This window comes from Lagopus leucura, unplaced genomic scaffold, assembly GCF_019238085.1.
Source record: "Lagopus leucura isolate 7727_CA_CO unplaced genomic scaffold, USGS_WTPT01 133-12_obj-0_obj, whole genome shotgun sequence".
Lineage (NCBI taxonomy): Eukaryota > Metazoa > Chordata > Aves > Galliformes > Phasianidae > Lagopus > Lagopus leucura.
This window is the reverse complement of record NW_024963578.1, coordinates 68,118-81,877: the sequence shown is the minus strand read 5'-3', so window position 1 is coordinate 81,877 and position 13,760 is coordinate 68,118. Positions and strand designations below refer to the sequence as shown.

General features: G+C 50.7%; 2 protein-coding genes across 2 annotated transcripts in view; both read left to right on the top strand.

Annotated features, from left to right (window-relative positions):
• Positions 1-3,824: 3,824 nt before the first annotated feature.
• RITA1 (RBPJ interacting and tubulin associated 1) lies at positions 3,825-5,246 on the top strand. Its single transcript, XM_042891446.1, has 2 exons — positions 3,825-3,910; positions 3,999-5,246. The coding sequence occupies exons 1-2, from the start codon at positions 3,825-3,827 to the stop codon at positions 4,501-4,503; spliced, it is 591 nt and encodes a 196-aa protein (XP_042747380.1). The 3' UTR covers positions 4,504-5,246.
• Positions 5,247-7,730: 2,484 nt separating this feature from the next.
• Positions 7,731-13,760, top strand: part of TPCN1 (two pore segment channel 1) — a 48,428-nt gene continuing 42,398 nt past the window's right edge. Inside the window, exon 1 of the mRNA XM_042891450.1 lies at positions 7,731-8,039. Coding sequence (XP_042747384.1) covers positions 7,928-8,039 — 112 coding nt within the window. The 5' untranslated portion in view covers positions 7,731-7,927. The remainder of the gene's footprint in view (positions 8,040-13,760) is intronic.

The following is a 13,760-nucleotide window of genomic DNA, read 5'->3' as shown; positions in this document are numbered from 1 at the left end:
CTGTTGAGGGGAGGGAGCAGGGCAGGGCTGACTGCCTTTCATGCCTACCATACTCACTCAGTCGGATCTTAACCTGCATATGTTACACTGACACACGTGTTTGCCATTTGTGAGTAGAACCTGGTGATTGACAGTGATAATATTTCAATTTACCTACACACATGTCTGCCTGTAAAGACATTTTTTGTTATTAAGCAGATACGTAAGTTTTCTTATTTAATTATTAATTTTGGGCTTGTGCTATTTCATAAAATAATTTGATAAGTTAGCATATTCACTGCAGAAGAAATATACAGTAATTATGTCATATTATATATATCGTGAATATATGCATAAACTCCATTATACATTTTACATGCAGCTCAAGACAATTCCTTTTCACTCAGTGTGGCCAGGCACAAAAGGTTTGGCACTTATGATTTAGAGGGATAGCCCACACACTTGCAGGAGTGATATGTGTGTATATATATCAAAAGGCAGAAAAGGTGATGGTAACCAATCAGGATGTAAGTGTGGGACTTGCTGTAAATGATATGGAATAAGGAACAGATATTGCACTGTTTTCAGATGGGAGAGTTTCTTCATAGTGTCTGGCTTTGGTAGAAAAACAATGTTGACAACACACCCATGTTTTCTTTGTTGCTGAGCAGTGCTGAACAGACAATCATAGAATCCCTAGAGTTGAAAGGGACATTTTAGGGTCATGTAATCCAATTTCCTGAAGTGAACAGGAATGCCTATAGCTCAATCAGGTGTGCAGAACCCCGTCCAGCCTGACTTCCAATGTTACCAGAACAGGGCAACCACCACCTCTCTTGGCCGCCAGTGCCAGTGCTTCACTACCCTTATTGTAATAAACTTTTTCCTTATCTGACATCTAAATCTCCCCTCTTTTAGTCTGAAACCTCTTCTCCTCGTCCAACCACAACAGACACTGCAAAGGAGTTTGTTCCCTTCTTTTTTACAGCTCCTTTCGATACTGAAGGCCACTCTCTTGTCACCACAGAGCCTGCCTTCTCCATGCCAAACAGCCTCAGCTCTCAGCCTGTGCTTGCAGGAAGCTGTTCCACCCCATGCAGCATTTTTGTGCTCCCCCTGTGGACGCTCCAACAGCTCCATGTCTCTCCTGCATTGAGCACTGCACACCTGGATGCAGCACTGGAGGCGAACCACGGACATTTCAGCTTCTCATACTGTCCTGCCAGTAAGGATCTGAGAGTGGACTGTGCTAGGACAGCTGACCCAGGGATATTCCTTACTGTATGATGTCACCTGAGAAAGCTTTAAAATGGATAGTCGGCTGGGGGGCAGCCACTGCTCAGGAAAAGGGTGGATGGTGAGCAATTGCATTGCACACCACTTGTTTTGTAGATATTGCATACATGCACAACATCATCACTGCTATTATTTCTCCCTTCTTTCTTAGTAAATAATTTTATCTCAACCTACAAGAAGTCCTACTTTTTTTTCTCCAGTTCTCTCCCCTTTCTCACCAGGAGAGGGGAGTGAATGGCTATGTGGTGCTGATCTTCCAGATTAAGCAACATGCGTGCAAAGCAGGGAGTGTGCTAAAGGCAGTGTGAAAAAGCATGGGGGAGTCTTGTTGCACTTGAGCACTTTGAGAAAGCAGAGGAAGGAGGATGTGGAATTCAGTTCTGGGATAGTTAAAAAAGAAGCAGGGATGGATCCAGGATATCTGGGTTTGGAGTCTGAAATTGGCTGTCCTGTTCAGTGAAATACGTCAAGGGCTCAGGTGGCATCACCAGTCACCTGCACCGTCCTGTGCTACCTGTAAGCAGTGCTTATTTTACCACTTTCCACTTTCTTTCAGCCCCAGGGAAAGATAGCTGGACCAACGCTTCCCTTCATGGCTTCATCATCAGTGACAGCCGCCAGGGAAACACTAAGACCCCCAGAACCTGGAGGCTTGTGACTGACTTAATACTTGGAGACTTGTTCCGTTCAGGTCTTTAGGAGCTGCAGTTTGGAAACTTGGCACCAGAGGGCTCATGGAAACGCACTGCGCCTTTACAAGCCTCTGCATCTTCTACATTATTAACTCTTCTGTTCTTGTCACAGAAATCACAGAAACACCAAGGTTGCAGAAGACCTATAAGATCAAACAGTCCAACCATCCACCCATCACCAATAGTTCTCACTAAATCATATCCCTCAACACAAAATCCAACCGTTCCTTGAACAGCTGCAGTGTCAGTGACTCTACCACCCCCTCGTGCAGCCCATTCCAGTGCTTGACCACTCTTTCAGAAAAGCAGTATTTCCTAACATCCAGCCTAAATCCAGCCTGCTGCAGCTTGAAGCCATTCCCTCTAGTCCACACAAGAGAATAGGCCAACCCCCACCTCACTACTATCTCCCTTCAGGTAGTTATAGACAGCAATGAGGTCTCCCCCTGTGTGGTCTACTAGAGAGATTCCAGGAGTTTGGTGTAAATGAATGATTTCAACATGAAATAACAAGACATTTTCTTCTTTCTCCAGCATTCTTTGTTTTTCTGCTTCAGGAATAAGCAGTATCAACAATCTCCCATTCATATGGATTCAGACTGTTGCATTTCAAGTCTGAATAGGTGGGAAAGGATTTTTGTCAGATACTGTATGGGCAACCTTCATCCCAGCCCTCCTAACCTGCCATTTCTCTTATCAGTCACATGGGACTTCCACTACTCAAGTTAAAATCTCAGCTTTTCCCACGACAAAGCCATTGCTGAATGTTTCCACATCAGTTCCCACCAATTCTGCTTGCAGAACTGGCTGCACACAGACATGGGTTTCTTTGCACAAAGAAAACAAAATGCATCTCCTCAAGGATATTTTTGAGGTAACCAAGCGTGTCCCTGACATCCACACATCTCTTTGTGGAACCCAAGCACATTTGTTAACCACACAACCATCTCTCGAGGGCACACAAGTACATTCCTGGAGCTTTTCCCCAGGGCAATCAAATCAATCATCTCCTTGGAGCAAACAGTTCTCCTTCTGCGAGTCCCAGGAGGAGCCCAGCTACATCCCAGGAGACCCCACCCAGCTCCACATCGAAGCAAAGCACCTCCCTGGGCCATACAGGGCCTGTCATGTTGATGTGACATCCTTGTAAACCCAGCTTTAGCAAGCTTGGCTGAGCAAAGAGCCACGTGTTCCTTCAGTGATCATTGCTTCCCTGCTGGGGATCATTGCAACCCCATGTGGTTGGAATAGCAGAGCACTGATTGAATACATACAGCATAACTAATTAACAACAAATTACTTTTTGCTTTTTGTTCTTTAAGATGTTGAAAATTACAGGTTGTCAGCACCATGCAAGTATTTTGGACATTTCCTCTGCAACAGGCCTGCCAACTCATTATTTTACAAAGTCACACATAACTTTAACAATCAAATGAGAAAATTTACTTCTGCTTAATAACAACCATTAGGTGTCTTCACCAGCACGCACACGCACAGGTAAGTCGAAATATTATTGTTGGAAGCAGGGATTATGGACATCAGCACCGGTGGTCACAGGGACTGGAAACGCCACTTCTGCGGCCGGGGCCACGAGGAGACCGAGAGGATCCAAGCTGCGGGCTCACGGGACGCAGCCACGGCCCGCAACCCGCCCCGGACATCATGACCTCCCCCTTAACGACCCGTCCCGACCATCACGACCTGCCCCTGCCATCCCGACCCACCCCTATCAGGCCTCTCCCTCCCCTACCACAACCCCCCTCCCATCACGACCCCACCCGTTCGTGTTGCGCTGCTGGCGGCGGAAGCGTGCAACGGCCCCGCACAGCAGCACGGAAGGGGCGGAGCTGCTGCCCTATGGCGGCGGTTTCGGGGCCGGCCGGGAGCCCGGCCGGAAGTCCGGCCGGCCACAGCAGCGTCCCCAGGGCAGGCAGCCGGTGGAGGTGAGCGGGGCCGGGCAGTCGGCGCCGCCGCCGTCGGATCCCGGCCGGCCCCGCTCCCAGCGTCCGTCCCCTCTGTCTCCCCGTGCAGGTCGCGGAGCCGCGCTCCGTCCTACTGCGACGAGTCTCTGTTCGGCAGCCGGCAGCCGACGCGGGTGCTGCAGATGGGGAGAGCGGGCGTGGCCAAGCTGCACTCCCTGTTCTGGAGCCCGCCGCCGGCCCCTCACCGCCAGCCCGGCCTCCCCCGCGGCCCCGCCAGCGGCCCCCTGCCAGCCGCCCGACCGCCAGACCTCGCCGAGCAGCCCGTCGCGGGCTCCGGGACGGCTCGGCGGGGCCGGCCAGGCGTCTGCGAGCATCTCGAGGGCTGCGCGGATGCCGGCGTCCGAGCCGCTTCTCCCGGAGGATGCTTGCGGTCCCTCGGGCGCCCGAACGCCTCCTCGAATCGGCCTCGCCTCGCAGAAAGGCGTGAACTGCGGGGCTCTCCTGCTGCAGCCGCCACCCCTCCGCCCCGGGCTCAGCCGAAAAGCGCGTGCGGGCATTCTGCCGGGAGCTGCACGGCGGGGCGGGGCTGCAAGGCAAAGCCTCCGTGGCGGTAAAATGAAAGTTCGCTCCGCGTGTGTGCAGCCCTCATCTACGTGAGCCGGGCACCGACCGCCTGGCGAAGACGTCTGCTGGGACCTGGGGCTGATGGAGGCCACGAGCAGGGCCGTGGGGAGGATGAAGGAAGCGATCACAGCGCTGGAAGGACAGCAAGCTGGGCAGGAGGCAGCCCTGTGGCGGCAGGGCAGGATGGCTGGCTGTGGTGATGTGATGTCCGGCTGTGGTGGCAACAGCAATTTTCACCTACCAGCAATCTTCAGCAAAGACGACGTAACCAGTCAGATTCCTTTTGCTGTGGTGTCTGGCCAGGAAGGCAGAGCCACAGGGGACAGGACCTCCTCCAGCAGATATCCAGCTGCAGGAGAAGGCATGGCTGCCAGTCAGTCATGGCTCAGGCTGGGGTACAGATCCCAGGTGGAGCTCCAGGAGCAGCTGGTGCCAGCAAGGATCCTGGAGACACTGGGTGAAGAGGACAGAGAGCAGGAAGCATGAGGGGCATCTGAGATTTCTTTTGGGTTGTCAGGTGGAGTCAGGAGTTGGACCTGATAATTCTTGTCATTCCAACTCAGGATATTCTGTGATCCTTGGCAACCGCTGATTTCGACAGCTTCTGGTGATTGGGGAGTGCTGACTTGGATTTATAACATGATTTATATTGAAGGTTGTATAACCAAGATGTTATAATCGCAATATAATCAAAAGAGTAAGGCAAAGCGGACAACGATCACAAAAAAGAGAATAAGTGGAAGAGCTTACCCTTGGGTTGAGCTCACCAGAAGATACCAAAAGAGGGGATCTCCAGAAGAGATCCTTCCCCTCTGGTAGCCAGCTCTTAAATAGGTCCAGGAGGGGTGGAGCCAGGCTCCACCCCTTCCGGCAGCACAGGCCTTCACCTGTGCTCCTCTGGCTGACTCAAGGCTCACCTCAGGTGATTAATCAGAGGTTCAGGCCGTGACTCAGCAGTTCCCATACAAAGGTTATGAGTACTGCTGCAGCAGTTCAGTATTGTAACCAAATAAATGATCAAAAGGAAACTTGCTGGGGCCTGTGTTTTGTATGCAGGGTGCTGCTGGGTGTTCTGGCCCTGACAAGTCCAGGCCTGGGCACAACTCACAGCTCCAAATGTTTCAGCAAAACCATCCCTACCCGCTTTCTGCCCCACAGGTGGTAAAGAGTAACTTGGTTTTCTGAGGCACTTAAGGGAGTGCTTCTAAAAAAGCATCAAGAAATGCAAGTAGCGAGGGAGAGTCTGGTGGTTCCCCTCCCATACCAGAGAAATGCTCTCTCACATCCAGTTGAGGACAAACCATTCTAGGACAAGCACAGTATGATTCTCCTTCAAAGCCAGATGGGCCTTGGTGCAGAGAGTGTTCAACACTCAGCCTGCTAAGGCAGCAGCTGCAAAGTGGGGAGCCTCCAGCAAGTGCCCTGCACACCTGCCAGCTATCACAAACCCTGGTTGAACTGCATGTGGCTGCAGAATCAAGCCTTTCCAGAGCAATCAAAGCCAGGAAACAAGCCTCAATTCAATATTTCAAGAGGTGCTTGTCCAAATACCTTTATGCTTCTTTAAATTCCTGCAGTCCCTTATCGTTTGGAGGCACCGTGGATACTGGCTCGAATTTGAGCCCGATAAGCTTCATTGGATACTGGGGCAGTGATACAGGCTGTTACGTCTGCAGTTTTTCCAAGGGGCTGAGAGGAGCAGAGGTGCAATTTGGACACTAGATGGAGACAGCAGGATTAAGAATTGACGCATGAGAGCCCCGTTCCCTAGCAGCAGGTGGATGCTGGGAAGCAAATCAAGAAACTGAAGTAAATGTCCTGAAACTGCCTGGGAGAACTGAACCCGAGAGCAGGATGCAAAATGCAGTGCCGAAGTGCTGGAGAAACTGAAGGACGGAGCCTCTAAAATGATGAGATTTTATCTAAGGAAACAGGTTGATGGCAGCTCGGCTCTGCTGTGTGACCAGCTGCAGCCAGCTCAGCATCAGCTGCTGTGCTCAGACACCATGCCCTGCCGTCACAGGCAGCACTCTCCCTACCTTTGACCCAACTCCAACTCTCACCATGTCTCCCAGGAGCACACCCGTTTCCCGTTTAGGGCACTGCCCAGCTTCCAGCGCAGCCGGCATCCATCCCTCACACGGCCGTACGTGCGGTCAGCTCGGCCTCAGACGCGTCGAGCCACTGGCGACGCTGCCTGGCGATCGCAATGGGAGGCGGCAGAGCCGAGGCAACGGCTCGGTGCTCGCAATCGATTTGCTGCGACGCGCTACGGCGGAGCGCCACCCGCGTACCGCCTGCGGTAACCGGAGCCGCGCAGTGAGCGCGCGGGCGGCAGCCCAACACGGCAGCACCGCAGCGGGCCTCGCATCCTCCTGCAGAGCCTTTCCGGTAGCCAGCCCTGACTCTCAGCGCTCCACTGCTTGAGTGTTAGCCGCACACCATACCGACAGTTCTACCCCACCACCGTTGCCGGGTGACCGCCGCGCTCACATCCGTCCCTGACCGGAAGAGGCGGGGCATCCTCACACCGCGCAGCCAATAGCAGCCCACGTCGCTCTCCCGAGAACCCGCCCTTTTCGTTCCCGTCCGTAAGCGTAGGCCCGCCCCGTGATGCCGCACGAGTCACTTCAAGCCAATCGGCATCCTCTCTTCTCCGCTGCCCAATGACCCCCGCTGCCCAATGACGGGAGGAAACGCTAGAAGGAGGCGGGAACAATCCGGCTCCTCTCGCTGGGGGACCGGCAAGTCGGAGGTGGGCGGGGCGTAAGGACCTCCGAGCGCCGATTGGCGAGCTGGAAGGAGGTGCACCGCTGGGCGGCCAATGAGGGGCGGCGGGGCGGGACGGGACGGAATCGCGGCGCGGCGCGGCGCGGTGGCGGCGGGGCCCGTAGCGGTACGGGTACGGGTACGGGTACGGGTACGGGTACGGGTACGGGTACGGGTACCGGCGGCAGAGGCCGGGACGCAGCAGCTCGGTTTCGAGTGCTGCTCGCGGGGCGGCGGAGCGGCTCGAGCCCGGCGGGAGGTGCGGGCCGGCCGTGACCTCGCGGGGACGCGGCGCTGTCGGGGCCCGTCCTTACCGCGCTTTGCTCCTCTCGGAAAGGACTTCGCGACGCCGTGCCGCCCGGCCCGGCCTGCCATGCATAGCGCCCCGCGTCCGGCTCCACGCCCGGCCGTCCCGTCCTCGTGGCACCGCGCCGTCCCGTGAGCGGCCGGGCGTGGGAACCGCGCTGCAGCGTCCGGAGCCTCGGAAGGGCGGGGATGAGGGAGTGCGGCTCCGCGTTCCGGCGGCTGCGGGAGAGTCCCGATGGGAGCCGTAACCCGAAAGAGATCTGACGGAACCCAGCCGTGCGCGGAGGTGGAAAAGGCCTCGTTCGAACCGCTCGGGAAACGAGCTTCGGGAAGACGGGGATGGCCGTCAGCATGGATGACGACGTCCCGCTCATCCTCACCCTGGATGACGGCGGCAGCGGCGCCTCGGCCCCGAGGGACAGCACGGATCAGGAGGAGCTGCCTGGCCAAAGTAAGGCGTGCTGCCTTATTTTATTTCTGTCCGGTTAAAGTAAGGCGTGCTACCTTATCTCACCTTTGCCCGGCTCCATGTCCATGTCGGCAGTGCCGTCCTGCCTTGGGCCTCAGCTCGGCACGGGCTGCGGTGCAGTTCGGTGTGGGCAGAGCCGTGCTGCGGCAGGCACGGCAGAGGACGGGGCGGACCAGCTGTCCTTTTCCAGCACGTTCTACCTGTCCTTTGCATACCGCGCTGTGACTCCCTGCCGTCACGCTCAGCTCTCCCGTTTGGTACAGAGCTGCTCCTCGCACCGGCCGTGCTGCTGTGCCATCGCGATGTCAGGTGCAGCAGCTGCACTGATGTATTTTGCTGTTTTCCATCAGGAGCTGGCTTTTGCAGCCGTTGTTTTGCCTATTTCTAGTTTAGGTTTTGACTTCTGCAATAAGGACACGGATGTGTGCTGATAGCCCTTAAAATCCTTATTGTGTTGTTATCGAAGAATCAGGAGCGTTTGGAGACAATTTATACGCAGCCCTGTTAACCCAGCTGTTCAGTGGGACGTAGCCAGTCTTGGGGAGAGGGAACACAAAAGCTCCCATCGCTCAGCAGCTCTGCTCTCACCTCAGTGAGCGTTTGCTAGAGCCATTACCCTCAGCAGGTGAGAGGCAGACATCAGGTGTACTGAAGCGTGCTTGTGGACTCCTGTTTGATGTGACACCTTATGAATGTGGTTTAGCAGCTTTTTTGGACGCATCTCTCAACTCCCAGCTGATGTTGCAGGTATGCAGGCTCTTGTGATCCTGTGCAAGCTCTGCTTCTGCAAGCACAGCATTTCTATCAGATGCATTGTTTCCTGGCCTGTAGCTCTTCACTGTACTTTGTCCCTTTTCCCCATCTCCTCTGTGATTTCTGTGGTTTGATTTCCTCTTGCAGTCTTACGAGTTCCCTTAGTTATCTCCTCCTCTGACTTCCTGAGCTAGTTCCTGGTTTCTGACAGTCACAGTTTTTCCTCTTCTGTCCCAACCCTACAGCATATGTCTGTGGCTAAATCACCACTCCATCCTTCACTGCTGCTCCATCATATCTTCTTGTTTTAATTTAAGCAGAGACTGCATCCCTGTTTTGTTATGTATTTATAGGCTTTCTACTGAATAACATTATTAACTTTTTTGTCCCTTTTTCTTCCACCCTTTAAAGAAATTACGCGGGCTTTATGGGTTTTTATATGGGTTTGATTAAAGCCAACAGGGTTGTGTTGAAGCACAAGTGTGGGAATGAGCATATTAATAAGTAAAAATAGTCCACAATTTGCTCCCTTTGAAATACAGTGAAATTGCTGAGGAACTAATTTTCTGCTTCTTAGAAGATAGCCCCGTGGTTTTTGAGAATTCATTTCCTGGAATTCCTTAACCTGGGTGTCTCTTGATATTGAAGAACTATTACTTCACTATATGTTTTTAATCACTGTTAAAGTTGAGCTTGCTGAAAAAATATTAAGCCTGTTCTATGGAAGTGATCCCGGATTACCCTCTGGAGCCCTCTGAACACAGTGGTGCTGCAGGCATGGAATGACAGATTGACACAGGAAGGCTGGCATCAACACCTTGAGGGGCATCTTTATCTCTGTGAACTGGGAGGCTTAAGCTAATGAGTGGACCAGTGCCATCACTTGCAAAATAGGCTCATTAAAAATGGGGCATGGGGTCCAGCTTTCCTCCTTGCTTATGAAGAAAATGTTCTGTGCAACACAGAGAAGTTGTGCCTCATGGAGGCTGTGAGGAATTCCAATGTGTCCCTGGTCTGCTGGGGGCAAACAAAAGCATGCACTTCTTTGTTCTTATCAGAGGCTTGTCCTCTGGAGGGATAAAGTGTGTGAGAAGTCCTGTTTTCGTGAGAGGTAAAGCTTGCCAGAGGGATGAGGATATGGAAAATCAGAGGACAGGAGCTATTTCCTGTTTTATTTTTATTTTGCCCAAACTCTGATTAGAAATCATTGAACCAGAGCTTGGAGCAACAGCTCAGCTGTTACTATGCCTGGCTGTGGGCTGAGGGGGGCTGGGTGGGTTAAATGTAATGCATTTGTTCAGGTTTATCCCCAGGTAACAGCTATTCACAGCAAATCACCCACCTCACTTCACAGGTGACTGAGGGAAAGGCAAAGTGGGATGTGTTTCAGTGTAACTGAAAGTTGCACGCCTGTTTTGTGTTGCTGTGTCGATCACCACTCCAAACTTTAACCAGGGCTGTCTCAGCCCTCTCTCACTGAGATGTGTGTTCAGATCTCACTACTGTTTTTCATTTGTTTGTTTTTTGAAGGAACTTCTTGTGCCATTCTTAAGTTGATCCACGACACAGCTTTTGCCACCAAATCCTTTGGCAAATGAATCTCTATTCTAGACAGATTTGGTTGTCTGGAAATGCAGACAAATTACAAGGTTGAAATTAGTAGCAATAGAGTTCTTTGAAAACAAACTTGTTGCTGATGTAAAAAAGAAAAGACTAAAGAGCAAGTGTATGTTTCTTTCAGAATTTTGCAGGAGAGGTCTGTACTGGCTAAGTGATTGCTTTGGGATTGGAATAAAGGAGCTAAATGAGAAAACTATGTGGAAAATGGCATTCTTAAAGAAAATGTCCAGCTGCAAAAATTAATCTCCCTAATCACGCAGCTTTTAGTTCATAATGGAAGAAAATACTTGCGTGGGGAGGAATATTAAAGCTCTGCCTTCCTCGAATTGTGCTGAAATACATGCCTGCAGGGGAGCTCCTGCTTTCTGTTGCCCTAGAAGGTCAGAGTCCTGCAGAGCCAACTGGAATTCAGGTTGCAGCCAGAGAAGTGTGGTTACTGTGTTGCAGAAGGTTCTCTGAGTGCAGTGTGGAGGACTGTGAGGCTGGGTAATTTTTCTTACAAGCTCCAGCAGCTGGAAGAGACAGAGAGAAGAGCTTTCATCCCTTGAATCCGTAGCATACACTAATTAATACAAATCTGCCTTTCCTTAGTACAAATTATCTGAGAATCTGAATGCTCTGTGCATGTAATTAAGCTTTCCAACGCTTGTTTGTCATGAATGGATTTTACAGAAAGCAGAAACAGAGATGCTGTTGTATGACCTTGCCCAAAGTCTTGCACTGTAACTGCTGAGCAGCAGCCTGGGCCAGGTGATTTCTGGTCCTTCCCAGAACTCTAAGGAAGTGTTCAAACAGTTCTCAAAGTGTGAGGTATGTTTTTCCTACACAAAGGCAGCGCGGATAGCCTTGAAACTCTAGGACAGTGTCTCTCCTTGAGCTGATGGGAAGTGTAAGAAATAAATGAGTACTCATTGATTTATCCTGTATTAGATCAGATATAAAATTCTCCTTTGCCTCCTGCATGGAAATTGCTGTTGCCTCAAGTGGAGCTCAGTGTGTTCAGTGCAGAAAGTACAGCTCATAGTGTTGTGCAGGGAACAATGATATTTTCTGTCTGTTTCTCCCACACAATGGATTATGGCAATAGATGTTGTCGTCTTTAAATTCTGGATTCTTATGTGAAAGCAACGGCATCTGCTATTGAGGTAAAAAGGAATTGCTGTGTGTGAGTGAGGAAATGGGGGGAGCACACAGCAGCAAAGTGTGATGTTTTCTACAAGCATTGCTGGAAAAAAGGCTTTTATAACTTTGAATGGTGAGGTGAGCCATTTGTTCCTGCTGCCCATAGAGTAAATTTTCGGGAAGAATGGATTCAGCCTGACCATTTGTGTAGAAATGATGGGGCTGTTGGTAAATGTGCCTCCCGTCTGTGCACTGCTGAGGAGCAGAAGGCAGCCCAAAGTGCATAAAGACAGCACACGTCATTCAGGTGGGGATGGAGGGGCTGGGTTTGGACGAGGTGAGTCACCTCTGTGACTGCTGCTTGCCTCTTGTGGAGCAGAGCATCAGAGTGCAGGGTCTGCTGGCTCCCTGGGCTCCCGGAGGAGGGTCTGTATTCTGGGCTTGCTTCTGCCGGTCCTTGATGGAATGTGCTGAGGGGCACGTGGCAAAGCTGTTCTGATTGACTGATGGAAACTCTTGTGATGTTTTTGAACACGAATTACAGTGTGAATTTGGAATTGTATACAACAAGCTTGTCTTTCTTTTGAATAAACCATTTTACAAACCAGGTAAATGCATGCCTCCGGGAGTGGCACAGCGTCCTGGACAGCTAATGGACTGCTAATGTTCTTTTGAGACACTTGTGCAGCCTGGATTTCCGTGTTGTCGGTGATCAGTACAACCTGCAGTGATGGACTTCTCTGCAGGATCTGTTTCTAGAATATGATTCTATCAGCAGTAGAAGGAAAACAAGCCTGTCCTTAAAGTCTGCAACTTATCTGGCCAGCAGGGCCCTGTTGCCTTCCTCCTCCTCTTGCTTCCTTTAGTGCAGAGAGTGGAGGAGGGACATTGCAAATGGGTGGGTTTTTTGTTTGTTTGTTTTTTTCCTGGTCTGCAGGAATGGATAGCCGCTGGAAATTGGATAAGTACCTGTTTATTGGGAAAATGCTACTACAGGTCTGTGTGATCACAGCACTTTATGAGGAACCACTGTAGGTGTTGTGAAAGCATTGAAAGTATTTTGAAGAAAAATAGGTGCTTTAAATGTTAGCTGTCTAGCGGACTTAAGTTATCTTTGATCATCTGGCTTTTGATCTTTGAATTCCAGTGAGTACTTAGAAGCTGTTTGCATGGACTTGGGCACTAGTTTTGCTGTGGAAATGCTGTAGCTAACTTGGGAAGAAATAGGGGATGAGTGAAAAAGGAATGCTTGCCTCGGCCTTGCACACCCCGAGATCTCTGACAGACTTTAGATTGTCTGGTTGCTTTCTTGAATGCTACACAGGACATTCTCTCCTATCGTGGCTCCTGGTTTTACTAATTTGCCTTCAATTAGTTCCAGTGGCAGCATTTTCTCTGTGGCACTTGAGGTGAAGCGCAGCCAGATCACAGGCTGGGATCTTGTCTCCTGAAGTGACCTGGCTCTGCGTTGAATCTGGTCCTTTACTTAAGAGACACTGCGTAACACTGCTGTGGTTAACCTGTCTCATCTGCAAAGTGTGGATGTACTGTTGTGTGGGAATGGGCATCTGGGCAAAATTATTTTATTATCAAGAGCGTCTGGTTTGCAATTCTGTGAATGATTTTGCTTTTCTTATTATGTACCTGCTTAAAATTTATATACAGGGAATTGTTTTCTCTGAAGTGCAAGTTCTGTGCTGAATTGCTGTTTATGCCTCTGAAAGTCTCTTCTCCAATCTAACAACGTTGCATTTTTGCAGCTCCTGCCAGTGCTTCTCTAATCCTTACCTGGCTTAGATGGGTTGTAATGAATGCTTTAAGCAAGCAAAGCAAAACTGCGTCTGAGATGAGCAAGGGGTGAAAATCTTGGAAAGGGAAACGAAGACCCAAAACATAAGGAGATTGTTTTCCCCCTCAGTCAATTTCTCCTCTACAGTTCATTTCCCTGGGTGATGAGCTCCGTAAACTCAGAGGAAGGAGGCTGCTTTTTAGGATATGTTGGGCATCCTTCAATATCATGTTAGAAATAGTGGAAAATGTGTTTCTGCTGTGAAGCTCCAAGTACATCATCCTCTGGAATCTCATTCATACTGAGAATTCAGGTTTTAAGGCAGGACTGCCTCGGCTGCACTTAAATACTTGCAGTAATGAGGGAGTAGAGATGATATCTGTGCTTCAAGAGGAACAGCACTCCGTGTTGTCCAGACC